This window comes from Talpa europaea, assembly GCF_964194135.1.
Source record: "Talpa europaea genome assembly, contig: HAP1_SCAFFOLD_284, whole genome shotgun sequence".
NCBI lineage: Eukaryota > Metazoa > Chordata > Mammalia > Eulipotyphla > Talpidae > Talpa > Talpa europaea.
This window is the reverse complement of record NW_028167844.1, coordinates 1-14,208: the sequence shown is the minus strand read 5'-3', so window position 1 is coordinate 14,208 and position 14,208 is coordinate 1. Positions and strand designations below refer to the sequence as shown.

General features: G+C 34.9%; 1 protein-coding gene across 1 annotated transcript in view; it reads left to right on the top strand.

Moving 5' to 3' along the window:
- The window catches only part of LOC311188126 (breast cancer type 2 susceptibility protein-like), a gene marked incomplete at both ends in the record, with an annotated part of 40,900 nt that extends 29,567 nt beyond the window's left edge, over nucleotides 1–11,333 (top strand). The window contains 7 exons of the mRNA XM_084259880.1: nucleotides 379–500; nucleotides 3,734–3,932; nucleotides 4,160–4,323; nucleotides 4,410–4,548; nucleotides 8,016–8,260; nucleotides 9,743–9,889; nucleotides 10,710–11,333. Of these exons, the coding sequence (XP_084116006.1) occupies nucleotides 379–500; nucleotides 3,734–3,932; nucleotides 4,160–4,323; nucleotides 4,410–4,548; nucleotides 8,016–8,260; nucleotides 9,743–9,889; nucleotides 10,710–11,333 (1,640 nt within the window). The remainder of the gene's footprint in view (nucleotides 1–378; nucleotides 501–3,733; nucleotides 3,933–4,159; nucleotides 4,324–4,409; nucleotides 4,549–8,015; nucleotides 8,261–9,742; nucleotides 9,890–10,709) is intronic.
- Between the last annotated feature and the right edge of the window lie 2,875 nt (nucleotides 11,334–14,208).

The window sequence follows — 14,208 nt, the reverse complement described above, 5'->3', positions numbered from 1 at the left end:
AGACATTAACAGTTAAGAGCTATCAAGTTATTTTCCACTAAGCTATTAATCATTAAGTCAATGTTCTTACCTACATTATATAACTTTTGCATGAATCTACATTATATAACTTTTGCACATTTGTTGTTTAAAATTATTACTGACTTATTCTGTTTTTATGATTATGTGAATCATGAAAGTGTTTACTTAATTTACAAATTTCACTCTTTGTATGATTTATTAAACCATGAATGTACTTGTTTCAAATTTTCCTAAAATACTTCAACAGATAAATGACTGTTTTTCAGCCTTTATTCTTTGGGTATTTTTACTTGGCTCTCTAATTTTCAGTGTTCTTAAATTTGTGGCTTAGCTAATTGCTGGTACTTTTTTCCCTAGAAAATATAAGAAAACAGTGTATACCATCATGTGCACTAACGAGACAGCAAATCTGTGCTCTGCAAGATGGTGCAGAAATTTATGAAGCAGTCAAGAATGCCCCAGATCCAAGTGACCTTGAGGTGAGACAGTAAAAGTGTTACTGATTCCTCAGGGTCCTTGTCTGTCTTCAACCATTAAGCCCCCACAAATTTTGAGGTTTCAAATGAGGAACTTTAATTGTGCAATACACAGTACGCTAGAGGCAGGAAGTATCCAGGGCTGTGCTCTCCCAACCTAAGAGTAGTGTGGTTCCTGCTTTTATAGGATTGATTACCAGGAAAGGTAGCAGGGAGTTACACGATAGCATATTTTGGGCAGGACTCTACTTAGGCATATACAAAAACACTACATGCTACCTCATACATTACTTTATGAGTCTATGCATACATTGGCATCTTGCGTCTCCATCCCAGGGGTATGCATTTTAGTAGGCTAATGAGACCTAGATAACTTCTGCCATCCGTGCCTGCCTGGCTATCAGGTGTAAGCTGGTTCTGGAGCCACTATCTGAAGATAGGAAACCTCTGCATGGTAGAGAATATGTTTCTCACTTGTGATTAACTGAATTTCTGTTAGCCTGAGAACTCAATAGCAGGACAGTTAGTCTAGCAAGGTCTAACAAGAGGGTGTGGAAGGAGTTTTATGTTCATTCTTAAATATGAAAAGCTGTCCTATCTTCTGAATTACAGGAAGGAGTATATTAAAATGCTGTGTTTTACAATGGGGATGTGTGCATTTCTAGGGTCCTCAGTGATCTGTCAAACCAATGTGGTATGTGATTCTATACCAAGCAGAGGATGAGCAGATTAACTAATTTTATATATTAAACAAAGGTGATTTAATATGTAAACAAGACTTTTTTTTAAATGTAAAACAAGTACTTTCAAAGTAGTGTCTTAGTTTCCTTGTTCTCAGCTCTTAAGAGTTTATTTCATAATCCTCTATTTTAAGGGTACTTAGGTAGAAGTTTCAGAAGAACACAATGTATTGGAAATATCACAAGATCTACCATTTATTAGCTAAACAAATTGGGCACAATAGCAATAAAATATATTATCTTAGAATCAAATTAGATAGTCTATGTAAAAGTGTCCTGTTAAAAAGTTCCACGTGTTATCTTACCATATATAAGATAAGCTATTTCCTAAATCTTTGGACACCTGAGTGTGTATGTGTGTGTGTGTTTGTGTGTAACACAGATTCTAGAATTTGTTTGCTACATAGGGAGGGGAGGGGAAATTTTAGAAAACATTTACTTACTGAATTATCTCATTTATTTGATGATTTTATAAATCTCATATATAGCCTGACAATACTAAATAGTGGGACTACAAAAATAATTCTCCATTAGGAGAGTGAGCATGCTATTCTGAATAGAATTCCCTCGTATTACCAAATGTTACAACTCAGATTCTCCCTAAGAGAAAGGAATAATTTAAAATCCTTTGAGTATACATGATATAATTCTAGAAATTAAAAACCTTTATTATGCTATCCTGAAAAATGTTTTGCTTCCACCTCTTTTATTATATTTATGAAGCTCGTGCTCTCTGAGTCATCGTGAAGATAATTTAATTTTCATCTACAAAATTTAATAAAATACTTTAGTCTGATTTCCTTTTATGGAATTTACCTATGAAGAAGAAATAAGAGGGTAAAATGAAAGTTGAAGGACTAAGTTGTAGACCTTGCCCTCCTCCACTTTGTACTAAATCACTGAACAAATGATTTATCTCTTAGGCATCATTCCCACTTTCTTTTAAGGAAAGGTCCATGAATGGCTATTTTTACAGTTCTAAGTTTATATGGTACTCTGAGATTTCACTTCAATAAGATTATTGTAATTCTTGAAGGCAAATATAGCCATTAATTTCTAAAATAAACCTTCAAGTGGATTTGTTTTCAGTGACAGTGTTATATACTGTGGAACTTTTGAAATCACAATTGATATCTGTTTATTTTTAATTCATGTTTAAACTAAAGACTCTACATATTAGAAAGACCTTTGCAGGATACATAGAATTTCATGGTCTCCCTTCCCAATGTAAATTAGGATATTAAAATGTTTAGCAGCAGCTTAGTACATTATGAATCAGGGTTCCATTTCCTATTTTACTTTTCCTCTATAATATTCTAGGTAAGATTTTCATGATGTACGAAGAGTAATTTGCTGAAATGGTTGGGAGAAAATGTAGACGCAAAAATATTTATAGTACATGTCTGTTTTAAATTGTATTTATTGAGCCTCCCTGGTGGCACAAGGGGTTAAGACGCAACCTGTGAAGCTAACCACAGCCACTGCAGCATGAGTTCGATTCCTGGCCAGGGAGCTACCCATATGGCGCAGCAGACCTTTCCTGACGCCCGCTGCTCCCCTCAGCAGTGTATTTCAGTCTGCCTGTTCTGTTCCCCACTCTGTGTCTGGTGAATCCTTGCACCCCCCACACCTCTGTCCAGTACCCCAGTTCTTGTATGCATAAATAAATATTTTTAAAATAAATAAATTGTACTTATTGTTCCATGGAGATTTAGTGAAATTCTGCTGAGGTCTAAGAATGAGGATTCTCTAGTCAATCCTTACCTATATGCCTTTGCAAGTTATTAATTCTCTCTGTACCTCAGTTTCATCATGTATCTCATGGAAACAATAATAGTAATCTGCCCATAGATATTATAGTTATTATAAAGATTAGATAACGTAATGCATTTACCATACAAAATTAATGCATTAAAACACATACTCAGGCCTCCCTGGTGTGCCAGGGGTTAAATCTCAGTGCTAAAACCTCTATAGCCCAAATTCAGTCCCTGGCCAAGGAGCTACCCACATATGGCACCACGGATCTCTCCTGTCTTGCGAGCTGCTCCCCTCAGCAGTGTATTTCAGTCAGTCTGCCTGTTCTACTCCCCACTCTGTCTCTGGTGAATCCTCTCACCCCCATATCTCTTTGCAAAAATAAAATTTTTTAAAAAGCAAACATCCATTTCTCATATATAGCAAATAGTCAAATATAGCCATTTATAAGGTTGATGTTGAATGATTATGATTTTTTAAGTATCTTCATAGATAGGGGGTTATTTTGGTCCAAGAAAAAATTTGTCACAAGTATTAATAAACAGCTTGAAGCACCTGAAAATATGTTATGTGATAAGCTAAGTACACTAATCTCAATTTTTATGTTGTTACACACTTAAAGTGAACTCAATTCTGTTGTATTTTATCACCATTTAAAGGGATTCATTTACAGTAGATGACATTTTTGTCTTGCTTGCTTTTTATGTTAATCATCTGCCTTAATATATTAAATCACAGGATTATTTTAGTGAGGAGCAGTTAAGAGCCTTGAATAATCACAGACAGATGTTGAATGATAAGAAGCAAGCACAGATCCAGTTGGAATTCAGGAAGGCTATGGAATCTGCTGAACAAGGGGAACAAATTTTATCAAGGGATGTTAAAACTGTGTGGAAGTTACGTATCATAAGCTATGAAAAAAAAGAAAAATATTCAGGTCAGTATGTGAATTTTTTGTTTTGTTAAGTTAGAAATTATTAGTTTATTAACATTATTATTTTATTAATAAAATGATTTCAAATACTAGTTAAAAGTCCAAAGTTAGCATACATTAGAGGAGCACAAAATGAAAACATATCCTTTGATCTTTCTTGTCATCAGTAATTTAGTTTTAATTTTAGTGATTATTAGTTCTTCCTTTTAGTTGTTGTTCTGTTTTTCTAGTTATATTGAATATCTGGCGTCCATCATCAGATTTACGTTCCCTGTTAACAGAAGGAAAAAGGTACAGAATCTACCATCTTGCAACATCAAAATCTAAAAGTAAATCTGAAAGAGCTAACATACAGTTAACAGCAACAAAAAAGACTCAGTATCAAGAACTACCGGTACAAACTTTTCATAATTTTTTAACTTTGATAAATGCATATTACTTTATAGGATCTACATATACTGATTTTTTTTTTTCTTGTAGGCTTCAGATGAATTTCTACTCCAAGTTTATCAGCCCAGAGAGTCCCTTCACTTCAACAAATTATTAGATGCAGACTTCCAACCACCTTGTTCTGAGGTTGACCTAGTAGGATTTGTCATTTCTGTTGTGAAAAAAATAGGTAATATATGGTGTATGTAATTGTAGCTTTTTATTGATGCTTTTGAAAATCACTTTCTTTTAAATTTTGTCTTCCTTAAGATTAATTGGAGGGCCTCCCCTGGTGGCGCAGGCAGTTGAGCACCCTGCTGTGAAGCTGTTCGCAGCCTCTGCAGCGCCAGTTCAATCCCTGCCAGCGTGGCAAGGGTCCCACATGGCTCAGCGGACCTCTCCTGTCACGCCCGCTGCTCCCCTCAGCAGTGTATTTCGTCAGTCTGCCTGTTCTGTTACCGGCTCTGTCTCTGGTGAATCCTCTCACCCTCCTGCGCATCTGGCCTGTACCCCAATTCTTGTATAAAATAAATAAATCTTTTAAAGAAAAAAGATTAATTGGAACTACCATTCATGAAATTTGGAAACAGTTGGTTTGCAAGATTTTTTTTTTTTTTTTGCCTCTACCTTACCCCCTTGACCCTTTCATCCTTCGCCCCGCCCTTTTTTTTTTTTTTAAGATTGATTTATGCATACAAGAGCTGGGGTGTAGGCCAGAGGTGTAGGGGGTGAGAGGACTTACCAGAGACAGTGGGGAGCAGACCAGGCGGATCCACTGAAATACACTGCTGAGGGGAGCAACAAGCAAGACAGGAGAGATCTGCTGCACCATGTGGGTTAGCTCCCTGACCAGGGATCAAATTCATGCTGCAGTGACAGCATATTGCTTCATAGTGCTGAGGCTTAACCACTTGTGCCACCAGGGAGGCTCTCCCCTCCCTCTTAACCTTAGAAACTCCACTTTGGTTATCAGTGTCTGCAAGTTTATACTAATTTTACTTTGATTCTTTATTTTACTGATATATGTGAAATAATCCCAACTTTGTCTTGATCTTTCTGATTTACTTAATCATACATAATTTCCTCAAGCTCCTTCCATTTTGTGGTAAATGGTAGCATTCCATCTTTCCTTACAGATGAATAGTATTCCATTGTGTTGCTATACCCTATCTTTTTAATCAGTCCTCTATTGGTGGTCACTTAGGTTGCTTCTAAATCCTAGCTCTTTTAACAATGTTACAATTAACTTTGTGGAGCATATAATTTGAGTTTATGGTTTGGTACTCTTCAAAGAGATACCTAAAAGTGGGATTGCTGCATCATATGGTATTCATCTTTTGAGGTTTTTAGGCACTGACTGGTTCCCAGAATGGCTGCAACAGTTTACATTTCCACCAACTCTGTATTAGTGTCCCTCTTTCTCCACATCCTCTCCAGCTCTTGTTGGGGGTCTTTTTAGTATATGCCCTATTCACAGGTATAAGATGATATCTCATTGTGGTTTTGATTTGCATCTCCCTCGTTAAGTTTTTCCATATATCTTCTAAATATCCTCGTAAGTAAATAGTCTTCAGATCTGCTGCCCATTTTTTAATTGGGCAACTTGGGGTTTGTTTTATGCTTGACATCACTTGCCATTGATTGATTCACAATTGATGTGACATTGTTTTGTAACAATAAATGTGATTCAGAGGCAGAGGATCACACCTGTTCAGATGCAAGTCACCATACCAAACTCACCACCAAGTTACCCATAGCCCTCCACCATTGTCCGTTGTGTCTCCACCAGAGTCCATTGTGTCTCCCCAACTTTACTCTCCCGTGTCTGCCTCTGGTAGCCTAAATTCTACAGTCAGATTTTTAGGGTTTGTCATTGGTTTGGTTTTTTCTGACCCTTTGTTTTGTATCTCTATTTCACAGGTAAGTGAAACCACTTAGTATTTGTCTTTCTTCTGGCTTTGCTTAGCATTATCTCCTCCAGTTCCATCCATGTAGCAAGTGTTCATCTTTTTATCGCTGAGTTGTATTCCATTATGTACATAAACCATATCTTCCTATCCCGTTCCTCTGTCATTAGGCACTTGGGTTCTTGCCATAACTTGGCCATTGTAAATAGTGCTGCCATGAACATAGGAATGCATATTTCCCTTCATTGTTTCTGCATTCTTCGGGTAGACACTTAGGTATGGAATTGCTGGATCATATGGTAAGTCTATTTTTAATATTTTGCGGAACCTCCATACTGTATTTCATAGGGGCTGAACCAGTCAACATTCCAATCAACACTTATTACTTCTTGTCTTCTTGATAATGGCCATTCTCCCAGTATGAGATGGCAACTCAATGTGGTTTTGAATTGCATTTCCCCTGATGCTAAATGACAATGCAGGTGAAAAATGGTAAATAACTAGGCTTGTAGTTTAACCTGGTGAAGAACACAAAGCAAGAAGGGCAAAGAATTTGAGGGTGTATGAAAGGAGGGATTTTGAACTTTAAGGATCAACACAGAGGAAAGAAGTGACATTAGGGGAATATGGAAAACTGTGAAGGGTATATGAAATAACACTGTGGTTCTAAGAGTCAGAGACATACAAAAGGACGTCCTCAGAGAAATGTCTCTCCCAATGTCCCTACTAATTCAATGCTGTTCCTCCTTTTTCCTACACCCTATCCCTGAAGTTTCTGGTTTATTTTTCCTGTATTTGTTTTGCACAAATGGACAAATACATGTCCTCACATCCTCCTCTTTCTTATAAGAATGGTAACAAACTAGCCTTTTGTCCTTTTCCTTTTTGACTTTACATTATGTTTGGAAATCAATTCATAGAGATCTTCCTTATTCTTTTGTACAGCAGCATAATGCCATTGTGTAGAGACACCCTGCTCCTGCCTATGAGCTAATATAAGATGCTTTCAATAGTTATATTTACAGACAGTACTTCAGTAAATAACCTAGGGCCTTGTGTTTAACCTTGTGTTTTCATGTTGACACAAGTTCACATGTATCTGACTAGAGCATATCTTACTATTTTTTCACTTACTATTTATTCAGAGTAGAAGAGTACTAGGAGTGGGTTGCTAGGTGAAAAGGTAAGCACATATGTTCCTTTACTAGGTATTACCAATTTTTTTCTCCAGATGGTTGCACAAATTTGTACTCCCACCAGCAGTATAATACCTGCCTCAATAATAGATATGTTGGGGCTTCCCTGGTGGCACAAGGTGTTAAGCACCGCACTATGAAGCAATCTGCAGCCTCTGCAGCATGATCCCCAGCCAGCCAGGGATCAACCCACATGGCGAGCAGACCTCTCCTGTCTTGCCCACTGCTCCCCTCAGCAGTGTATTTCATCAGTCTGCCTGTTCTGTTTCCCACACTGTCTCTGGTGAATCCTCTCACCTCTCACACCTCTGGCCTGTACCCCGGTTCTTATATAAATAAATCTTTAAAAAATAATAATAACAGATATGTTGTCATTGGCATTGAAATTTTAGCACTTTAATCAATAGGTCATTTTGGAAATCCTGAGCTTTCTGTAAATGTAGCTACTTTCATTTGTTTCCACTATTAGCATACCAAAATAAATGGACATACTAGAGTTCCTTGCACTGTAAAATTTATCTAACATATACAATAAAAATTTTTATTCATTTTAGGTCTCGCTCCTTTGGTCTACTTGTCAGATGAATGCCATAATTTTTTGGCAGTAAAGTTTTGGATAGATCTTAATGAAGACATTATGAACCCTCACATGTTAATTGCTGCAAGCAACCTCCAGTGGCGACCAGAATGCAAATCAGAAATTCCTATTCTATTTGCTGGAGATTTTTCCATGTTTTCTGCCAGTCCAAAGGAAGGACATTTTCAAGAGAAATTCCATGAAATGAAAAAGACTATTGAGGTAAAATTAGTATTGAACACTACCACTCATTTTGGTATTTTCCTTTTTGATGGTTAGTTATCAAGGAAGTGGTGACTAGTAAAAATTGGATAGTCAAAGTTAACATAAGGTGGCATTGTCATGTATTAATTGCTCATGAAACTGAGGAGATGGGGGATAACAGTTACTGAGAAGAAAAGAACGATTTTCAGGGAATTATCACAATGGTCAGAACTACAGACCATGTGGGCAAACTGGAAATTTACACATTAAATTAAGTTACTTGTGGTTCATAGTAGTTACCAGTGTAATTAGACACCAAATTTACATTTTTAAACTCCAAATCTGGTATTTTATACAGTTTATAGATATATTCAATTTTAAATAATCCTTAATAGAACACTACATTTATTTTCTCTAGATCATAGGGAATGCATTTTGTGCTTATGTCTATACATAATGTCTATACATTATATAATATTAGCTAAAGTTTTTTGAGTGCTTGTTATCTATCAAGTCTTGTTTTATGTCTGTCCATTTAATTCTCCACCAAATTTATAAAGTAGGGAACTGTTTTTACATTTTTCAGTAAGAAGCATAAAGGTTAAATCACACAAATTGGTAAAACCAGAATTCATATTTATACCATCTAAAAGCAGAGCCCAAATTATTTACTATGCAGTGCTGCCTCCCAATAAAATTTCTTAAATTGCTAACTAATAATCGATAAAATTTATGTTATATTTAAATACATTAGAATAGCAAGCTATATAAAGCAAGTTTGTGTAATATTTTACCTAAAGACTCAATACACATTGTAAGAATAACACTCTGATTTATATGCTTTCTAATTTGAGGGGCAGATGGTTTACATTCATTATTTGGCTGCTGTACAGAGTACCTACTATTTACATTCCAAGTTTTCTCACAAATAATTCAAGGGCAGTTCAGAGACACCTAACTCATTTACATAGTATTTTGAAGTTTTAGGAAATGTTTTCATGAATTAAGTTAAACCATTTGAAATTGTTGGTAACCATTTATGACTTCTGAACCAGCTATTGCATGTGGTTTAGCTTACACATTATTTCAATTAATTCTTGAAACAGATATGAGGCAGTTCTCTCATTTTACTACTAATCAAAGGAAAACTTTAGATATTAGATGATTCATGGTGTTAGGTAATAAATAGAGCTGGAGCCCCCATCTTTTACCTCCATGTCCAGTACCTTCTTGCTAATTGAACTGGATGGTTGAGAAGATCTCTTATCTTTTTTCTTTTCCTGACATATACACACATACTTCCTTTCTCCCTCCAACAATTAAGTTCCTTTCATTTCTGGTTTTGTTTTGTTTTTTGCACTGGCATGTTTTTCTACAGTGGCAATATCGTTCTGGTTTTTTTTGTCTGTATTTTTTATTTCTGGCTTTAAAGGTAAGCCTTTCTGAAAACAGGAATGTGTGGGTTTACATTTTATCAGTTTTTCCAATCTGTTTTCTTAGAATATTGAAGTATTTTGCAATGATGCAGAAAACAAGCTTATGCGTATACTTAATGCAAATGATCCCAAGTTTTCCACCCCGACTAAAAACTGTACTTCAGAGCCACATACTACTCAAACAGTCCTTGGAACAGGAAGTAAGTTTCTGGTAAGTTATGTAAATTTAATAAGTTTTATAACTACTACATATGGAGACAATATATTCTGGTGTATATCTAGAATAAACATGGTAAAATGTAATTTAACTTAATATAGAAAATATGGTTATCTGGAAATTCTATGTTATTAAAACTAGAATGTAACCTTCTTTGAGGGCAAATTTTACCAACAAGTGTTTTCATTTTTAGTATTCCAAGTATTAGTGTTTTGAAAGAACTCTATGCCTGTGTCCTTTTGCTAGGAGAACTATTTTAACAATTAGGGTTATTTCTAAGCTCAACTTAACTCTTTAAATCACAACTGCAAATCAAGCCAAAATTTATAATATTGGCTAGTGCCATTTGCTAAGTATATCTGCAGAGCTCATTTAATTTTCACAACCCTATTAGATAAAAATTACAAAAAATATGGCATAGAAAGGTTAAGCAATTGCCTAACATCACAAAGTTAGAAAAGTAGATATTAGAATCCAGGAGGTCTGTGTTCTTAAATTGGTTCTTAAAATATTTATCTTTATTTAATCTGTTACTAATAAAAAAGATTAAAGCACAAGTTATGTCTTCCACCTGTTTTTTTGTCTTTAACAGCAAGTAGTCTTCATCTTTCTTTGTATATCATTGCTATAGCCTCTTATACAAAACTATCATAATGATTTCATGAAACTCTCTTGAAAAATCTGACCTATTATTAGCCACTGGGGAAGTGAGAATATATGTGGTACTGGTGGTTTAAATAGTGAAAAGCTTTTTTTATATATTAGTACATAATTATATATGCTACTTTTTTTAATTAATTTATATTTTTATTAGGTGTCTCCTACCAATAGGGAGTTGATTTATCGAACTCCAGTATCCCTTTGTAAGCCAAAAGGAAAGTCTGTTTCCACACCTGTATTAGCCCAAATTACTTCAAAAGAAGAAAAAGAGATTGATGACCCCAAAAACTGCAAAAAGAGAAGAGCCTTGGATTTCTTAAGTAGAGTGCCTTTACCTCCACCTGTTAGTCCCATTTGTACATTTGTTTCTCCAGCTGCACAGAAGGCATTTCAGCCGCCACGGAGTTGTGGCACCAAATATGAAACACCTATAAAGAAAAAAGAATTGAATTCTCCTCAGCTGACTCCACTTAAAAAATTTAATGACATTTCTCTTTTAGAAAGTGATTCAATAGCTGATGAAGAACTTGCATTGATAAATACCCAAGCCCTTTTGTCTGGTTCAGGAGGAGAAAATCAACTTACTAGCGAATCCACTAGGACTGCTCCCACTAGTTCAAAAGATTTTCTTGGACCAAAAAGACATTATACTAAATTGGTGATCAAAGAACAGGAGAATTCCCAAGCCATTACTGAAGAACATGAGACTAATATGCAGGACGTGAGTACAATAAAAAATATTTCCAAGAGATTGCAAAGGCGACAAAAACGAAAATGACACTAAGCTATTGACTCTTAACCTTTCCAGTTTGTAAAATATATAATTTCAAATTACATATCAGCATTTGTTTACTAAGAAATGGAAACTTTTCCAGATTTATGTCAGTGCTTGTATACCATTAGAATGTTCTTTGTCTGCTTCTATAGTGATACTTTTATTTCATTTGTCTTAAAACTGTGTATTTATTAACTAATCAAGAAAAAATTATGACTGGATTTGATTACTATAATATTTTACAAACAAAAAGGAAACATACCTCTTTTTTAGAATTGTGTCCTTAATTAAATGAACTACATTTAAAAGTACAGGCATTTTGGCTTAATTCCTTTTAGCTTAGTTCACATTTTAGGTTTTGTGTGTGTTGGTTTTTTTAAGAGGTAACCCACTATGAATCAGTTTTCCTAATGCACTCATTGGTTCACTAGTTCCATCCTAATCAAAAGTCAAGTTGAGTGAGACATTACAGGGGTGTTTTCTTTTCACCAATTCTTCATCCTTAAGTCAGCATGACTACAAGGAAAATAGAACCTTCAATTAATTCTTTTTATGGCATCCAATATGATCTCGTAAACTGTTTCAGTTAAAAATTTAAATATTTTAAATCAGAAGCAGATTTCATAGTGGTTTTTTTTTTTAAAAAAACAACAGGATTATCTGGACCACAACTTGAAGAGAAAATCTTTCTTTTAAATTGACATTGATTCTATATATATGTTTTGTTTTTTAACGCTATCACAGAGCTCAGCAAGTACTCTATTTTAAACTTACTCTTTTCTAACCACCAGAGCAGAAGATAATAGTTTAATTTATGATATTCTTATTCGTTACTTTCTTACGTTTGAGAAGAGAAAGCAATTCTAATGAGCTAATAGCATGGGGAAGCTCATATGCCATAAATTTATACATTTTCAAATCTAAATATAAACATATTTCAAAGTCAGGAATAAATCCTTTTAAAAAGCAATTTGTTTTCTTAACTGTGCCTTCATGATTCTTCTCACTTCTAAAAAGCATTTACATAATATTTCATTCTGCTATTCCTTTTAACTTAAATGTTCTGCCATTTTTATTAATGAGATTTTAAATTTTGTTCATAAAAAAATTTTGTTTTCACATCCTAATAATTTCCCTGCTGATTATTCCCACTCTACAATATAGAATAAAACTTGAGTCTCAGGTGAACAGAGGGAATTATAAAAATTGCCCTGTTTTTTGAATCCTAGAAAAATTGAACTGCTTTTACTTCCTCCATTGTTCATTACTATCTAGATTATCCATTATAGAGAGACCTAATGCACAAACTAGGTAAATTATTATAAGGTTTAATTATAAACTATGTATAAAGTTCATACATAGTTCAAACTTCATACAGCTTCAAACTATGTATGAAGCTTAAGTGTATGTTGATATTAGTACCCCCGAAATTAACAATTTAATAATTTAGAGTCAACCATGTACACGGCATAAGGGATAAATGGTAAAAGCAATTCTTGTTACTTAGTATTCAGCGGTCACTTAATGCGACCCTATTTTGTACACAAAACACTATGCCAACTTTATGAAACAGGTAATAATACACAAAACAATACAAATCAATTTTGAGTGTTTAAAAAAATAGTATAAAGTCAGGTGCTATGGGATTTGAAAAAAAAATAGTTTATTTCTGACTGCAAATGAAATTGGAACATTTAATCAATTTTTTTTATGCCGCCAAAGTAGATATTTCAGGAATCATATAAGGAAAAAGTGGCAAGTAGCTCAGGGAACTATTCTGCTGAACTCTAGAATAGCTCTCAATCTATAACCTATAGTCACTTCTTTAAAGATTTATTTATACAAGAACTGGGGTACAGGCCAGAGATGTGGGAGGGTGAGAGAATTCACCAGAGACATAGAGGGGAGTAGAACAGGCAGACAGACCGAAAACACTGCTGAGGGAAGCGGCAGGAGAGGTCTGCTGTGCCATGTGGGTATCTCCCTGGCCAGACGGGAATCGAGCCCGCACTGTAGAGGCTGCAGACAGCTTCACAGTGCTGCACTCAACCTGCTGCGTCACCGGGGAGGCCCCACGTATAGTCACTTCTTAATAGTGATCACTCGGCACAGGTGAACCAGGAGGCCTAAGTAGAAAGTCTGACCTAAATGGGGAAGGCGTAGATTCTAACCCTTTTGGCTGTTCCTATAGGATCAAAGGAATGTAATTCCCTTTTTGGACTCTCTGACCCTTCCTCCCCTTATTATCTTAAATGAGTTAAGCTATCTAGATTGAGCTAGTTCTGAAATAACAATACTGACTAGGAGACCCAAGATTATCTAGGCCTGAAAAAGCAGTGTTAAAAGATTACCATAATTAGATTATTATGTGTTTTACCTGGATATACAGAATTTAGTAAAGTAATATTTAGTTAATTAAAATTAAAGTTTGTCAGCCAAACTGTTACAGGTTTTTTCATGTTCATGAAGAAAAAAATTAGATACACTGCTATAGTCATGAGGATGTTGAGTAGATTTCAATAGTCTCAAATAATGGAATATTAAAGTAATATAGTCTTTCTAGTATATACTGATCAATGTACATAATCAAGTAATATTTATTAAAGAAGACTAGTAAATAAGATTATGATATAGGGAAACCAGTTCTTATGGTAGAATTCTGTAGGACCTAGGTAATTAAATACTTTGTTTTCAACACCACCACAACGCTTAGATTGAATGACAAATCCATAAACCAATACCATATATAATTTTTAATAACAATAAAAGCACCATTTAGTACACTTAAAATAATACTTCACAGAACATTAGAAAGAAGCTGTTGGCCAACAAAAAACAAAGCATACATCCTACATGGTCTTATCTATTATGGTCTCAT